At 41.9% G+C, this 15327-nt stretch overlaps 1 protein-coding gene across 7 annotated transcripts in view; it reads right to left on the bottom strand.

Annotated features, from left to right (window-relative positions):
* Nucleotides 1-15327, bottom strand: part of ADGRL3 (adhesion G protein-coupled receptor L3) — a 506197-nt gene that overhangs the window by 72240 nt on the left and 418630 nt on the right. For all 7 annotated transcript variants that reach the window (XM_088658771.1, XM_088658770.1, XM_088658773.1 and 4 more), the window contains one exon: nucleotides 7514-7682. In XM_088658771.1, the coding sequence (XP_088514897.1) occupies nucleotides 7514-7682 (169 nt within the window). The remainder of the gene's footprint in view (nucleotides 1-7513; nucleotides 7683-15327) is intronic.

Below are 15327 nucleotides of genomic sequence, written 5' to 3' on the forward strand. Positions count from 1 at the left end.
CTGGTCTTGAAAGACCTACATTGGCTCCCAGTACGTTTCCAAGCACAATTCAAAGTGTTGGTGCTGACCTTTAAAGCCCTAAACGGCCTCGGTCCTATATACCTGAAGGAGCGTCTCCACTCCCATTGTTCAGCCCAGACACTGAGATCCAGCGCCGAGGGCCTTCTGGCGGTTCCCTCACTGCGAGAAGCAAAGCTACAGGGAACCAGGCAGAGGGCCTTCTCGGTAGTGGAACGCCCTTCCATCGGAGGTCAAGGAGATAAACAACTACCTGACATTTAGAAAACACCTAAAGGCAGCCCTCTTTAGGAAAGTTTTTAATCTGTGATATTTTAATGTATTTTGGTATTTGTTGGAAGCTGCCCAGAGTGGCGGGGGAAACCCAGCCAGATGGGTGGGGTATAAATAAAATAAATAAATAAAAATAATAGAATGGAATGGTCGCCCTGCATGTCTAACAAGGTAGAATCTGTCACTCATATCCTTTTATTTTGTGAATTTTATAGTAAAGAACGAGCTCGACTTATATTACCCCTTTTATCAAAATTTACACCCTTACAATATTATTTGGCATTATCCTCTGAAACCTTACGAAAATTTCTTCTGGAAGATTCCTCAAGTCCAGTTTCATATGATGTGGCCAAATTTTGCACTTTAGTTATTAAGAAATGTAAATCTCTTTTATTGAATAACATATTGCAAATTCCCTTTGTGTAATTGTTTTATCTCTGGTGATGTTATTGCTGATTTTCTTTTGTTTGGAATTATGGTATTCTGTATTGCTGGCTTTTGCTGCAATAAAACTAAACTGAAACTGAATGGAATGGTTGGAAGAGGAGAACAGAGATACAGTATGCAGATAAAAGGGCAGGAAGAAAAACAATCTAGGTCACAACCTGGTACACACTGAGAAGTTATTTTTAAATTCCCCAGGAGCTGAAAAAAGAGTAAGTTGCCCATAGATACCAGTGGAGAAAAAAATAAGGATTTGATGCTACTGGGATTGGGCACACATGAGTCTCCAACCCCCCCAAGAACCCTCACCCCAAAACAAACAAAACAAAAAACAAAGGAAGGGAGAAATCTCAACCTCAACTAGCCTAAAGATAAAAAAATTCCTTCAGTAGCACCTTAAAGACCAACTAAGTTTATATTTTGGTATGAGCTTTCGTGTGCATGCATGCACACGAAAGCTCATACCAAAATATAAACTTAGTTGGTCTTTAAGGTGCTACTGAAGGAATTTTTTTATTTTGCTTCGACTCAGACCAACACGGCTACCTACCTGTAACTAGCCTAAAGATGATTGCGTCTACTCAGTGCGCATGGAATACTGATTAAGGCTTGGAGGAAAACTGGGGGGGGGGGGATACAACAGAGTGGCTGCAACCCTGGACAGAAGCACTTCACACTGCAACATTTTGTAGCCAAAACAGCACCATTCATGCATAAGGGAGAGCTACTGGCAGACCAGGGGTAACCAGGGTGACCCCCAGGTGTTCACACATTCAAGAAAAAAATCCAGGGGGAGGGAACCAAAGTGCCAAACTCAATGGCATAGAATGTGGAGAGACTGAAGCCCTTTTGGGCCATTCTTCAAAGATGTGAAGATGGGGGCAGCAAGGAGATTAGCCGCAATGGCAGCAGGGATGCAAAACTAGCAAACATCTTTGCCATAGCTGCCAAGTTATCCCTTTTTTTAAGGGAAATTCCCTTATGCTGAATAGGCTTCCTCGTGAGAAAAGGGAAAACTTGGCAGCTATGGTCTCTGCACTGCTAAAGAATGCTGCAGTGTCTCAACAATCTGAGCCATTATGGGGCTGGGGTGGGGGGTGGGGAATGGCACACTTGAGAGGGGAAAACCCCTGAGAAAACCCCTGAGAACTGGACAGGAGAGGGGAATAGAGGGGGGTGTTTTGAGCAGGAGGACAGATAACCCTAAGCACAAAGGGCAGAAAGTACAATTTCATTGTCTGGATAGGTCGCTTCCTGCTTCACAGTGAGAACCTATTATATTTAAATGTCTCCCGGGGCTGGAAAAGACAGAGCTGCCCATAGACATCAACGGAGAAAGAATTTAATGTTGCTGAGATTTGGAGGTAAAAACAACCTCCAAACCAGAAATAAGAGCTTCTGATCTTTCCATGGAACAACAACAATTAACAACAACAAACCTCCACCAAAAGAAGCACAACTCCCTTTCCCCATGTTGTAGGTTTCATGGGGCTGGTGTGTGTGTGCGAGAGTGCCTATGATAGCCCTGCAATGTAATGCTCACAATTACCTCAGGTCAGGCTCTGAATGGTTTACAAAAGACGTCAGGCTTGCAGAATTTTTCACTAGAACTCTGAGATTCATCAGCTGAAGCCAGGTGCAAAAAAGCGGTTCAGGAAGGCGGTTTCAGAATTGCACTATCAGGTACTTTGAGCACGTGTGCAGCTGAGGAAGTAGTTTTCAGTAAGAAATGGAGCTTGAACACAAATCCTTTCACATGCAAATTTATTCCTGTCTTCCCAAGCTTTCCTGATTTCAGTAGCCTAATTCAGAACAAGGGGGAAGCTTTTTGCTGCCACTATCATTCAACCATTGGGCAGGGACGGCCTGTCCTGTTTTGCCGCCTGAGGCAAAACAGGAAGGTGCCGCCCCTTGTCGAAGCCTCGCTTACCGAGGTTGCGTGGCTGCAGGTTCTGGGTTAAGGCAAGGGATCACAAGAAGTCCGCTTCTCCTTGCTTCTCTGGCAGCAGCAGTGGGAGAAGTGAGGAGAAGTGACAGTGGCAGCGAGATCTTGCAGGAACCCATTGCTGCCCTTTGGGATTCTGCTGCCCAAGATGGCTGCCTCAGTCTGCCTCACGGGCAGGCCGGAACCTTGCCATTGGGAGTTGGAAACTTGGGATGACCTCTCACAAATCATCTGGCAATCTACCAATCTATTTACTGATAAATCCCAATCTAGCTTCTACACACCCCGGCCTACAAAAACCTCACAGTGTTGCCCTGAGGGACTGGACCCCTAACTGCAGGTTGCGTCGAAGCTGAGAGAGCAGTTTACAACAACTCTTCATTATTATCTGTTGCTTTTATCTCATTGCAGGTTAGGCTGAAAATAACTCTGCAGTGCTGTTGGTTGAAGGGTTGTTGAGAAAGAGCAAACGACACTGTAGAAAGGTTTTTAGCAGGCCTGCATTGTTATATTTCAGGCTAGCGGTGGCTAAATTGTCCCCCTGGACACCCTTCTAGGTCAAATCAAGCACTCAATTGCACACAGAAGCCTCATGCTCCATTGACTTGAAAACCAACCGGTTGCCCTTTTAAAATGTTCAAAGGCTAAAAAAGGAAGCTTTTCCCCATAGGAAGTAAGACCCAAATTAGAGCAGGGACTCCTGCCTTTGATGTTTAACTTCTCTTCAGTCCCCTCAGGTTCAGGTAAGCATATGCATGTCAGGGATAGATGGCAATATTTTATAGCAGGGCCCTGCTTTCTTTTCCCTTTAATTCAGCGGGATTGTGAATGTTTTTCTTTCAATAAATTTTAAAGCGTGCATCATAGCAAACACACATGAAGCATATGATAAATTTAAAATGAAATTTGCTCCTTAAAAAAAACCTACAGTGCAGAAATATTGTTTTAAAAGAGGGGTGGAGGACCTCTCTTAAGAACAAAATCAGTGAGGACACTGTTCTCGAGTTTTCAGTCACTACGCTCCTTGATTTGCTGTGCTTCGTTGAAAGCCCATGGAAAAGTGCCATGAGGTAACATGGGCTTTTTTCTGTTCAGGAGGCACAGGAGAAATGTTTAATGGAAAGGAAAACATGCGGTAATGTCAGCCAACTCAGGAAGATTAAGGCCAGCTTAACTCCACATCCACCAATATTCTGAGAAACTCTACAGCAACATGTGCGTGAGGCACGAAAACCAGTACTCTCTTTTGTAGGGGCATAAACGTTCTGAGAAATGGGAGGAAAGGTTTCAGCCCAGCACTGTAATAAACCAATTATAACCATCAAGAGGAAAATGGGGTGATTATCGCTACTTCTCTGTAATTTTGTTTAGCCCAAAGAGCACGCTTGGTGTTCGCATGGATTACTAGGAGCTATTATTATCAGCAGGATTTGTAATGTACTATCCTATGACACATTTTTAAAATGTGGAGAAATATAGGAGTTAGCAGAAAGTAGGTGTGTGGCTGGAAAAAGTGATAATGAGTTAATGAGTGTGAGGTTGGCAAAAGGCATCAAGTGGAGTTCCCAGATTATTCCTATGGTTCAACAATTTCATACGTTACCTGGAGGAAATTTGCAAAGGGAGTATCATAGAATTGTGCAGCTGGTAGGGACCATGAGGGTCATCTAGTCCAACCCCCTGCAATGTAGGAATCTTTTGCCCAACATGGAACTTTGAACCCACAACCCTGAGATTAAGACTCTCATGCTCTACCAACTGAGCTATTCCAGACAAAGAATTAATGGAGAGCATTAAGAAGACTAAGTGAGACTTGCAAAAACAATGTTGCGGTGTGGAGCACCCATGTTCTTTTCCACTCCCCTTCCCTCCAGTTTTATGTGCCCAACAGTCAGTCGGTGTTCTGCATCCACTGTTCATGCTCAGCCCTCATTGAGCGGGAGGTTTGTTTTTGTACACTTCTGCAAACCTTGGCATTCCCTAAGCCTGCTCATTCCTCCTGCTTGCATGAGAACAGTGTCGTTTTGGCGACATTAAGTACCATCACTTGGAGAATTAGTTTGCTATAAGTATGTAGGATTAGCTGAGACAGTATAGGTTGCATTTCAAGATGACATTTCAAAAAGTACAATATAGATGTAAATTGATGTACTGAAGTCCTATGCATATTATCAGCCAAATCAAAGAGAACCTGTGCATTTTGCTGCCTGGAAAGGAGTATAAAATATACCGTATTTTCCCGTGTATAAGACTAGGGTTTTTTCCTTTTAAAAAAGTCAAAAAATAGGGGGTGTCTTATACATGGATACATCTCCCATTTTCTTAAATCTGAGTCCCCAAAAGTAGGGGGTGCCTTATACATGGGGGCGTCTTATAGATGGAAAAATACGGTATCTCCTCTCACCCCCCACAATGCTACAGTCAAGAATTTAAACAGTACCGTATTGTTGTACCAGACACCAATTCCTACTTTTTAGAGTTGGCTCCTGGTTTTTCTTAAGAGTTAAGCCAACAAACCAGCTAGTAGGTTCCCTTTGGTCCCATTTCTTTCTCTAACCGTGCTCCTGTTTCCCCCACTGGCTCCACATACTTTGGCAGCTGAAGAAGTGGGACCCGGCAGCTCAAAAGTCAAGAGGAGGAGTTGTGGGGCCTAGAGAGTCCAGTGGCAGAACTAAAACAACAATGCTCAGTTGCTGTATGTATTTACAAGTCTCTCACCACTGCTTAATGCCATCTCCTGGTATGCCCCGCAGAGGACCTTAAGGTCCATGAATAACCATAGTTTAGAGGTGCCGGGCCCTAAGGAAGTCAGACTATCCTCCACCACCAGCAGGGCCTTTTCAGTGATTGCTCCGACCTGGTGGGATGCTCTGTCCCGAGACTAGGGCCCTACAGGATTTAACCTCCTTCCGCAGGGCCTGTAAGACAGAGCTATTCCGCCTGGCCTTCAATTTAAATTTAGCCTGATCTTTTATTCCCCTTCTCTTCCCTCCCCCCCCCACAGTTAACTCTCCCCTGGCCTCCTCGCTGGCCCAAGTAGGACTAATTTAGCCAGCTAGCCCTGATGACCATCTAATGTTTATTGGATGGGTTTTCCCCAAAATTGATTTTTGAACTTTGAATTTTATTGTTATTCATGCTTCTATACTGTATTTTATGCTGTTTTTATGTTGTATCGTAATTAAGTGTTTTAAATTTGTTGTTAGCTGCCCTGAGCCCGGTTTCTGAACCGGGAAGGGCGGGGTATAAATAAAAAATTATTATTATTATATATGATACCCTGCAACTATAGACCAATGCAATCCAGACAATAATGGTATTACAGCTGGACATATTTTTTTGGGGGGAGAAATATGTGGAGAACAGATACCTTAGGAAAGTTTGCTAAGCCGCACAAGATATGCATTATATGGTAAAAAAACTGAGCACATAGAAGACCTTCTAGAAAATATTTGCCCATTTTAGTAATGAGGAACATAAACTCAAATTTCTTATTATTTTAAGAGCCTAAGAGATTATATCATATACAGCCTTTCCTCTTTCTTTATTCCACATGTGGAAACAAATAGAGGGATGCTAATACCCTATCCAGCTTGTAAACTTCCCAGGTGTATAGTGTGTGTGTGTGTGTGTGTGTGTGTGTGTGTGTGTGTGTGTGTGTGTGTATAATCCTGCCCATTCATTAAGGAGCTGAGGGGCTGTATATTTTATCCTCCTGGTTCATAACAAACCTGTAAAGAAGAGGCTAACCTATGTCACACAGTGATCTTCATGACCAAACAGGGATTTGAATTGAGGTCGCCACTGTCCTAGTCTGACACACTTTCCATTCCTGCACATTGCCTTTCATTTGGCAGACTACTGTTGGAAACAGAATGTTAGAATGGATGGGGAGTAGTTTATATTGTGTCTTTTTTTCTGCCAAGGAAACAAAGGTGACGTACATGTCATCTCCCATCCTGGCACTGACAACACAAAGACCTGCTTAGCTTCAGGAAGGTGGTGAACTCATGTGTAGGGTCTGCAACAAATGAATTCATCTAGCACCTTTAGATAACACCCCTTGAAAAAATGGTGGATTGCTACCATATCAGTGTCATTGCAAACAGGCCATGTTAACTGGAATTCCAAAACCCAGGAAAAAATTCAGAGGGCATAAATTTGCAGGGTAACCCTAACTTCCATATATACCTTATATCAGGGGTTGCCTGGGGCTGACAGAAGTTGTAGGCCAACATCTGGAAAGTATCACATTGGCTGCCCCTGGTTCATATCAACACTCTGTATCCAGCAGTAAAAGGTAAAGGACCCATGGACGATAAAGCCCAGTCAAAGGCGACTATGGGGTTGCGGTGCTCATCTCACTTTCAGGCTGAGAGAGCCGGCATTTGTCCACAGACAGCTTTCCGGGTCATGTGGCCAGCATGACTAAACTGCTTCTGGCATAATGGAAGCCAGAGCACATGGAAATGCCGTTTACCTTCCCACCACAGCGGTACCTATTTATCTACTTGCACTGGAGTGCTTTTGAACTGCTAGGTTGGCAGGAGCTGGGACAGAGCAATGGGAGCTCACCCCATCACAGGGATCCGAACCGCCGACCTTACAATTGGCAAGCCCAAGAGGCTCAGTGAAATCACAGTGCCTCCCAGCAGTACCCTCTTGCTTTCACTGCTGGTTCAGACACATCTGGTCTCACCTCTAATGTGAACCGGCTCAAAGTCCAACCACGGCAACACAAAATGCAAGGCACGGTCAGCAAACATTTGCTGTAGTTGCTAGGCAATGAAATAGCCACATCATTTCTCTTCACCATAGAATAATTGTCCTTACCTTTTTCTGGAGGACACAATGGAAAATGAATATAAACATTCCCTGCAGAGAATTGAAAATGGTGAAGAGGTATGCCATGATGACGGTGCTTTCATTAATATACATAAGTCCAAAGGCCCAGGTCAGTCCTAATAGGCAGAGCAGAGCTATTGCACCTATAACCCATGACCTGTTGAGAGAGAGAGAAAGAAAAGAGAAAGACAGAAAGGAAAAGTGTCTTTGATTCATAGAGAAAACAGCACGATGCACAGAATAAGCATTTCATGCTATTCCTTGAGGGAGAAGGAAAACACTGCAAACATATTTGCGAATGCGCTTTTTGAATTCAATGCACTTTATTACCAAACGTATAACTTTTTTTGGGGGGGGGGGGAATACACAGATGAAAATGTCATGAGAATGAAAACGCTTCTTTTAACACATATTTTTGGGCAGCAGCAAATGTTTGTAGCAAATGTTCTGGGGCAGCAGCAGCAGTGTAAATGTAATGAAATATGCAGATGCTACATGATAAGAGGAAAATGCAAAATATTTTGAATTGGCCTCCGTTCCTTCCATGCCTATTGGCTCAGGTCACAATCTTACAAAATCTCCTATGAAAGCCCTATTGAGAAGAATGGGAGCAAATCAAGAGCACACTGGCACTCTTGCATAGCTTCCCTTCCACTCAAACATCCTGCAGGATTATGCTGTAGGCTATTTGTCATGATATTGCACATTATCTGCAGTTTGCTTGGTTTCTCAGTCCTTTGTAAGTGATCTTAATGTGCGGAATTCAACTAAAGTTTACTTAGAGTAGAGCTATGGGTATTAATGGACCTAACTCAGCCACGTTCATTTATTTGAATGGATCTACTTTGAGTATAACTTTAGTTGAATACCACCCATTGCCTCTACCTTCCCCCTTCTCAAAAGTTAAGGGGAGCTTTGGGGCAGCAGCAGTAGAACAAGTGCTTTTCAAGAGCCCTCACATTTGAAGGCACCCCAACCCCGTTTCTTGTAGCAGTTTCAAAATCTTACGATTGCTACCTGTCAGGGCAAGGAGTAGCTTTAAATTCTGCCTGGCTAAGCTAGAGAAATCTCAGGAATGTTTCTATAGTACTGGAGGATGAAGAATACACATGATCCCAAGGGGGGGGGGATAAAATATTGTGCTGGTCTCTATAAAAATGAAGAAAAAGAGCTACACACAAGTCAGGCTGCTATGCCTGAGAAAATTTTGAAGTTAATGAAGAATAAACTAGATGTTAGACACAGATGCATTTAAGATTACCTTAATCACTTCTTTTGAAATAAAATCAGCCAATCAATGCTGGAGAAAATGGTGATGATATTGAGATTTTAAATATCAGAGAAAGTGCCTTTCACTGCCAATTCCTTTCCTTACCATTTCTCTGCTTGTCCCTCCAGAAGTTAAGTACCGGTAGCTACTTCTGGTTTTAAAATGGACATTGAGTGGGGTGACATTATATGGATCTGCATGTAATGTCTATTTTGGCTAGTGTGCAGATAAGGACTCCAAAAGCTTCTTGAGTACACATTAGGTAATCTCAATAAGCATGCAAAGTGTTTCTCCCCCTAGAAGCAGTCATGGGGCTTCCAGGGGTTGGATTCTAAGAAGAGATTAAGATGATCTTAATAGCAGCTAACAACAAATCATGCCAGATCAGTCTAGATATCTGGCTCAGTTGGCGGGGGAATTCACTGAACTTAATACGTTTTGAAGCAAAGTTTTTGATCTTTTCCCACATGATAGTCTCCTAAGGAACCTTCAGAACTGCAGACAGGAAGTGATTACGATAAATTAAGTACTCACATGTGTAAAAAATTTGCACTAATTGAGGAACAATTAATGGATCAACAACAGATTAGATAGTGGTCTTATGTGGTTTTATATACAACCATCAGAAGACGGTGCTGTTCAGCATCTGCAGTGCAGTTGGAAAAGTTTCAAAGGAAACCAGCTGGACTGACTGCAGGAGTAGCAAAACTATTCAAAGCGTTCTGTAGCGTATAGGACAAAATGAGACAAAGAGGAAGTATCTGGTACAAGGACCTGCACCAACAGAATGGTATTTTAAAAAGAGAGTCAAAATTATTATGTGGGTTGAAAATTATTATTATTCTGAGACATATGATCAGAAGAGAAAGAGGTCATTAGAAATGAGACATTCAAGGAATACTTTTCCTGGAATACTAATGGGAAATAAAGGTGCTTAATGGCTGGAAAACTTTTGGAAGTATACCTTTGGGTTATTTTAAATATTCTGGTGCCTTCTTTGTTTTTAATGGGTCAAGAGCCCTCACCCCAACTTACAACCTGGAGGGTTTATTAGAATTAGGATGGTGATTGTGCAGGACTGACTACAGTAAATCTCCTTATAGGAAGACAAATTCCCTGTTCAGTCATTCTGCCTTACGTGTGGCAATGTGTGTGGATCATGCCTGCTGGCCTGATCTCAATCTCATATTAGATGTGATGTCTGCAAAGTGGTCTGAAAACAGGATATGTACACCTGATCCATATTCTGGGAGGAAATGGAGCTATGGGTTGTTTGTAGCCCAATGTGCAGACCACTTGCAGAAAATAGTATAAGAGAGCCATGAAGGGGCAGAACCAATGGGGACAATTCCAAGCCCTCTCTACTGTATGGGCACCCGGCACAAGGCTTAGTTGCATCTTGAGCACCCGCTTAAGTCAACTTTACTATATCACACTTTTCTGTGGCATACTGGAATGCATATGTTGCGCTAGATACAGCTGGTCTGCAGATGGTCCTGTTTTTCAGTGTGTGCCTGTGCGTATGTGCCATGTGCACGCACACACACACACACACACACACACACACTGGAGAAAGAGCAATAGGAATTAGATGTGACGACCTTTTGGTCATCGTTGGTTCCGCGATTAATCAATGACCGATACAGTTGTCAAGCAGGGGATAAGCTGGCTGCTGGCATTTCAATTGATTCGGATATATTAGAAAGCTGAAATTAATTTTATAGGATAGAGGCAAATGTTACACACAATAAATGAAAAAGAAGAAGAAAAAGGAATGAACAAGTATAAGAATAGCCTGCTAGGCATTTTCATTGTAGATAACAATTTAGGAGGGGGTTATATGGGTAACAACACAGGTTAACAATATGTTGCTGTGAAACTACAGGCTAATGTTATTGAGGAATATAACATAAACATTAGGAAGAACTTCCTGACAGTAAGAGCTGTTCGGCAGTGGAATTTGCTACCAAGGAGTGTGGTGGAGTCTCCTTCTTTGGAGGTCTTTAAGCAGAGGCTTGACAGCCATATGTCAAGAATGCTTTGATGGTGTTTCCTGCTTGGCAGGGGGTTGGACTGGATGGCCCTCGTGCTCTCTTCCAACTCTATGATTCTATGATTCTATATTAGTAGGATATTAGAACCACTTTGATCAACACTGACACTGGGAAGAATTGTTCCACCAGCTTGCCAAATGGCCTGACCCGCCAATGTTCTCCCCCCTCGTGCAGTTCCAGGGGTTCTCCTGACCCTCCAGACTGGTTTGGTGGAGAATGGGTTTTTTTTGGGGGGGGGGGAGTTCCACTGCACTAGCGGGCGTCTGCTAGTGCACTGAGTGAGTTGAATCCAACCCACTAGCTCATTTGGATTACTGGAGAAGAGGGCTATGGTGACAGACTGGAAGAAAAATTCGGAACTGATCTATGATTACGCTAAAAATCCAGATTATTAATGATACAAAGGACTGGATCACATTTAACTAAGGAAAAGAAAAAAGGATCAGCTGGTTCATAATATCAATCATAACTGGAGCATTCCTTTAATTACTCTGCCATGATGCAGGCATTAGGCTACAACTATAAGCTGTAGCGAACTGATACAAATCTCAAGTCTTCAAATAAATTCAGTAGGTGGCCTTATGGAAGTTACTTTCCCTAAACCTCAACTCTGCATCTAACATACAGGGACAATCCTTTCATAAGGATTGTTACGATGATGTCTATGAAACACTTTATACTGTACTACATAATTGCTAAACTGTCAGGGGTCCCTTTACCTTTACCTTTAATAAGGCAATGCCTATTGCTTCTTCAACTACTGGATTAATATGTCTTAGCAACCCTTGCTTTTACTGAGCTGAGAAATGTTAAACACTGCGATTGTTTCTTGAAATGACCTGCTTCCTGATTATTTATTTATTCATGAGGTTACATGTATTCTGAGGGGGGGGGTTGTTTATTTAGGCAATTCAAAAGGAAATCAATATAATTCATGTAGGACAGACATGCTGTATAATTTCTTCGCAATATTGCAAATATGTACATTGTTTTGAAGTTTCATGTACACATTAGTAATGCTCATTTTTTTTCAAAGATAGCCAACTAATAAAATATTACCACAGAGTGGCATATTTAATCGCTTTGTTTTTATTTTGTTGTTGTTGTTGTTGTTGTTGTTGTTGTTGTTGTTGTTGTTGTTACAGCAGCAGCAATCCAACAAAGCAACTTTAGGATGCATTCCAGATTCCACCGCCACCTGCTTTTCATTCAGCTTCACCTCAAGTATTCTCTGACCTTAGAAGAATCACAAAACGATTTTCCTTTCAGCATCCTTTGAATTTTAAGAGTTTTTTTTGGTTTAAAGAAAGGCAGTGAGAGTTGCTGTATGAAGTGAGCACAATGCCCAGTTTGCAGCATATGAAGTATTCAATCACGGCCCTTTTTAAAATTATTAAACTGTGTAAATATTGTGCTTTGTTATGACTCTTCAGTTTGGAAGAGCTGTAAATGTGTGTATACAGATCTCGTGGCTATGCTAGTTTTTGTAGGGTTACCATATTTCAAAAAGAGTTTTTGAGATATTTTTAAATGAAAATGGCCAAAATCTATAGTACCAACACGGGCTGCCATATTTTCTTAGACATTTCAATGATTTCCACCCTGCTTAAGGGGGCTAAATACTGGCTATGTTCAGAAAATTCCAGACGTATGGCAACCCTATCATTGGTGCAACATTAGTTCTATATGTAATTGCATGTTTATTACCAGGATACTGTATAATTAAGCTGAAACAAAGCTCCTGGCGGGGAGGTTCAGGAAGGTCCACCCTGATCTGCACACAAATTACGATGACAAAAGCATAGAGGCTACTTCCGAATGCAGTATTCCGGCTATTTCTGGGAAATTCCAGATGTATAGCAACCCTAAAGGTAAAGGGACCCCTGACCATTAGGTCCAGCCGTGACAAACTCTGGGGTTGCGGTGCTCATCTCGCGTTACTGGCCAAGGGAGCCAGTGTACAGCGAACCAGAGCAGCACACAGAAACGCCGTTTACCTTCCCGCTGTAGCGGTACCTATTTATCCACTTGCACTTTGACATGCTTTCGAACTGCTAGGTTGGCAGAAGGAGGGACTGAGCAACAGGAGCTCACCCCATCGTGGGGATTCGAACCGCTGACCTTCTGATCGGCAAGCCCTAGGCTCAATGGTTTAACCCACAGCGCCACCCACATTTTTGCATTAACTGAAATGTTGGGTAGAGCTCACTGGAGCCATAAAATGTTCAGGTGAAATTGAACCTGCCATTGAAGCAAATTGGAAAGCACTGGAGCATACACATTGGGAGTTTCCTTAAACACATGCGGTACTTGAAGCTGTTCACACCAGCACTGTTTTTTTTTTTAAACATCAACACCTGAACTACAAAAGACTAACAATGTGGAAGAAGAAGCTTTATGCAGTGGAAACAAACAGGGAAATGTCAACTGTTTGTAGACCAGAAGCTAGATTATGGTCAAAAAAAGGATTCTATATAGAGTCTCCAATCTAAAGATTGGTTGTTTGCATGGGGTTCTCTTGCATTTAACTTTCCCACACAATACAATAGTGAGGGCAGCTCTTCATGCACAATGGCATGGTTGTGGAGTTTGTCCTACCACAGTCCCCAGGAATGTAGAGATTGGGGTAGAAGTCATCAAGAAGCAATCAAAAGTAGTATTTTACCTTCATTCTATATAGCCTTTTCATAACCTAGGTATGCCACGCACACACACAAAGCCACGACTTCATGTAGAAATTAAAGCTTGGGTTTGTATCATGGAACTATACAATGAGTTAATCGCTGTCAGTTAAACTCTGAACAAAAAATATTTGGGTTCATGCAGAAATTGTACAAATTGTTTTGGTGGTTTTTTTTGCTGTCAAAAAGAGACTTGCAAGAAAGTGAAGCCAGCCTAAAATAAATTGTATTCCCCACTCTTGTAAAAGATCCAAAGAATGACAGAGATGAGAATGAGACAAAAGAAATGAACACAAAGGACTCTTCACCAGAAGAACAAACTGAAAGTCCACTGCAAAGTAGAGGCACTTGCATTAGTTATGCTACTGATTCAGTGTTTTTTTCTTGCAGGATATATGGTGCATTATTATCCAAGGCCCATAATTGATGCTTTGTTGTTTCTGTTAACTTTAAACAATTCTGTACAGACTTGTGTTATTCAAAGGGCTATTTTTAAAGACAGAAGCAAAATATTCAAACATTGCCATGCAGTCATTGACTGAATGGAACCGAAAACTAAAGAAGAATTTTCTATGTATTGTCCAGAGTTGCCAATTCAGGACAGATATTTGGTGAAATAAATAATGTTAGCATTCCTTTGAACATTTACCCCTCAATTGCATTTAACCATTCAAAGGTAAAATGATCACATCAAAGACTTGCAATTCAGTGTGCAGAGATGTGCATTATAACCCAGCAGGGAGCAGTGCAGGGGTATCCAAAGTCTGTACTACAACAGATCACAAGAAAGTCCAGGTGACAGCCAATCAAGGAACACGAAGCATAGAAACTGTAGGCCTTACGGTTTTCCTGCACAGTTTGCTCTTCTGTCTCCCTCAAATGTGAATGACAGAAGCTGTAATGACTTTTAAAGTACTGATCTGACAGCCAGTTCATGGGACCACACTGATAAATGGAATTTATCAGTCATTCAGGTCATTCTTACTTGATGAAGGGTCTGTTATCCTCAAAGCTGAAGAATGCATAGACATAAAGACAAGAACGTCAACATTAGAATATAATGACAAAAAGATACCATGTAGGTAAGCAATCAGACAAGCTGATCCCCAGGTAATAAGATCTACACTTTGGCCTAGTTCTCAATGAGGTGGTAAACCAATTAGGGGGTGCATGTGGAAGTCCACAATTGGATGGTCAAAGATACAAAAATAAAAATAAAAAACCCATCCATATAGAAAACTAACACTTAACCTGGCTTTTTTTCCTGATGTGCAAAAAGATTTCTCTGCATAGAAAAGTTTCGCAAGGAAACGTTCCATCTAAGGATGGGTAGAGAGGCCAGACACAGCTTTACCATCTCAGTGAGAAGTAGTCCTGGATGGGACATCTTAGACCCCTGAAAGACCTAGAGACAGCGATATTCCTTGTGGGCAGAGCCACCCTTACGTTCTACAGCTGCTTGACCATATTCTTGCTTGGCTTACAAAACTGATGTTAAGATCTGCTGCCTTTGAATAACATTACTATTCATGTTTGAATAAAGACAATACAGCAGGCCTTTGCGTATGATGACAAGCTTCCCTGCACCTTAGGCATTATTTACCCAGTATATAAGGATACATTCCTTAAATGTTTTATTGTCAGTTTTTGGCAATAACAATTTCCTCCTTACATGAGTCAGACTCCATTATCTTTTATAGGTAATGGCATTAGAATCTTCTCAAGCTCACTGCTGACACTTGGCCTATTTAAATGCCATTTTAAAATATACATATATTTGGTTGCCTACCAAACTGA

The sequence above is a fragment of the Zootoca vivipara genome, chromosome 15 (genome assembly GCF_965207765.1).
Source record: "Zootoca vivipara chromosome 15, rZooViv2.hap1.1, whole genome shotgun sequence".
NCBI classification, from domain to species: Eukaryota; Metazoa; Chordata; class Lepidosauria; order Squamata; family Lacertidae; genus Zootoca; species Zootoca vivipara.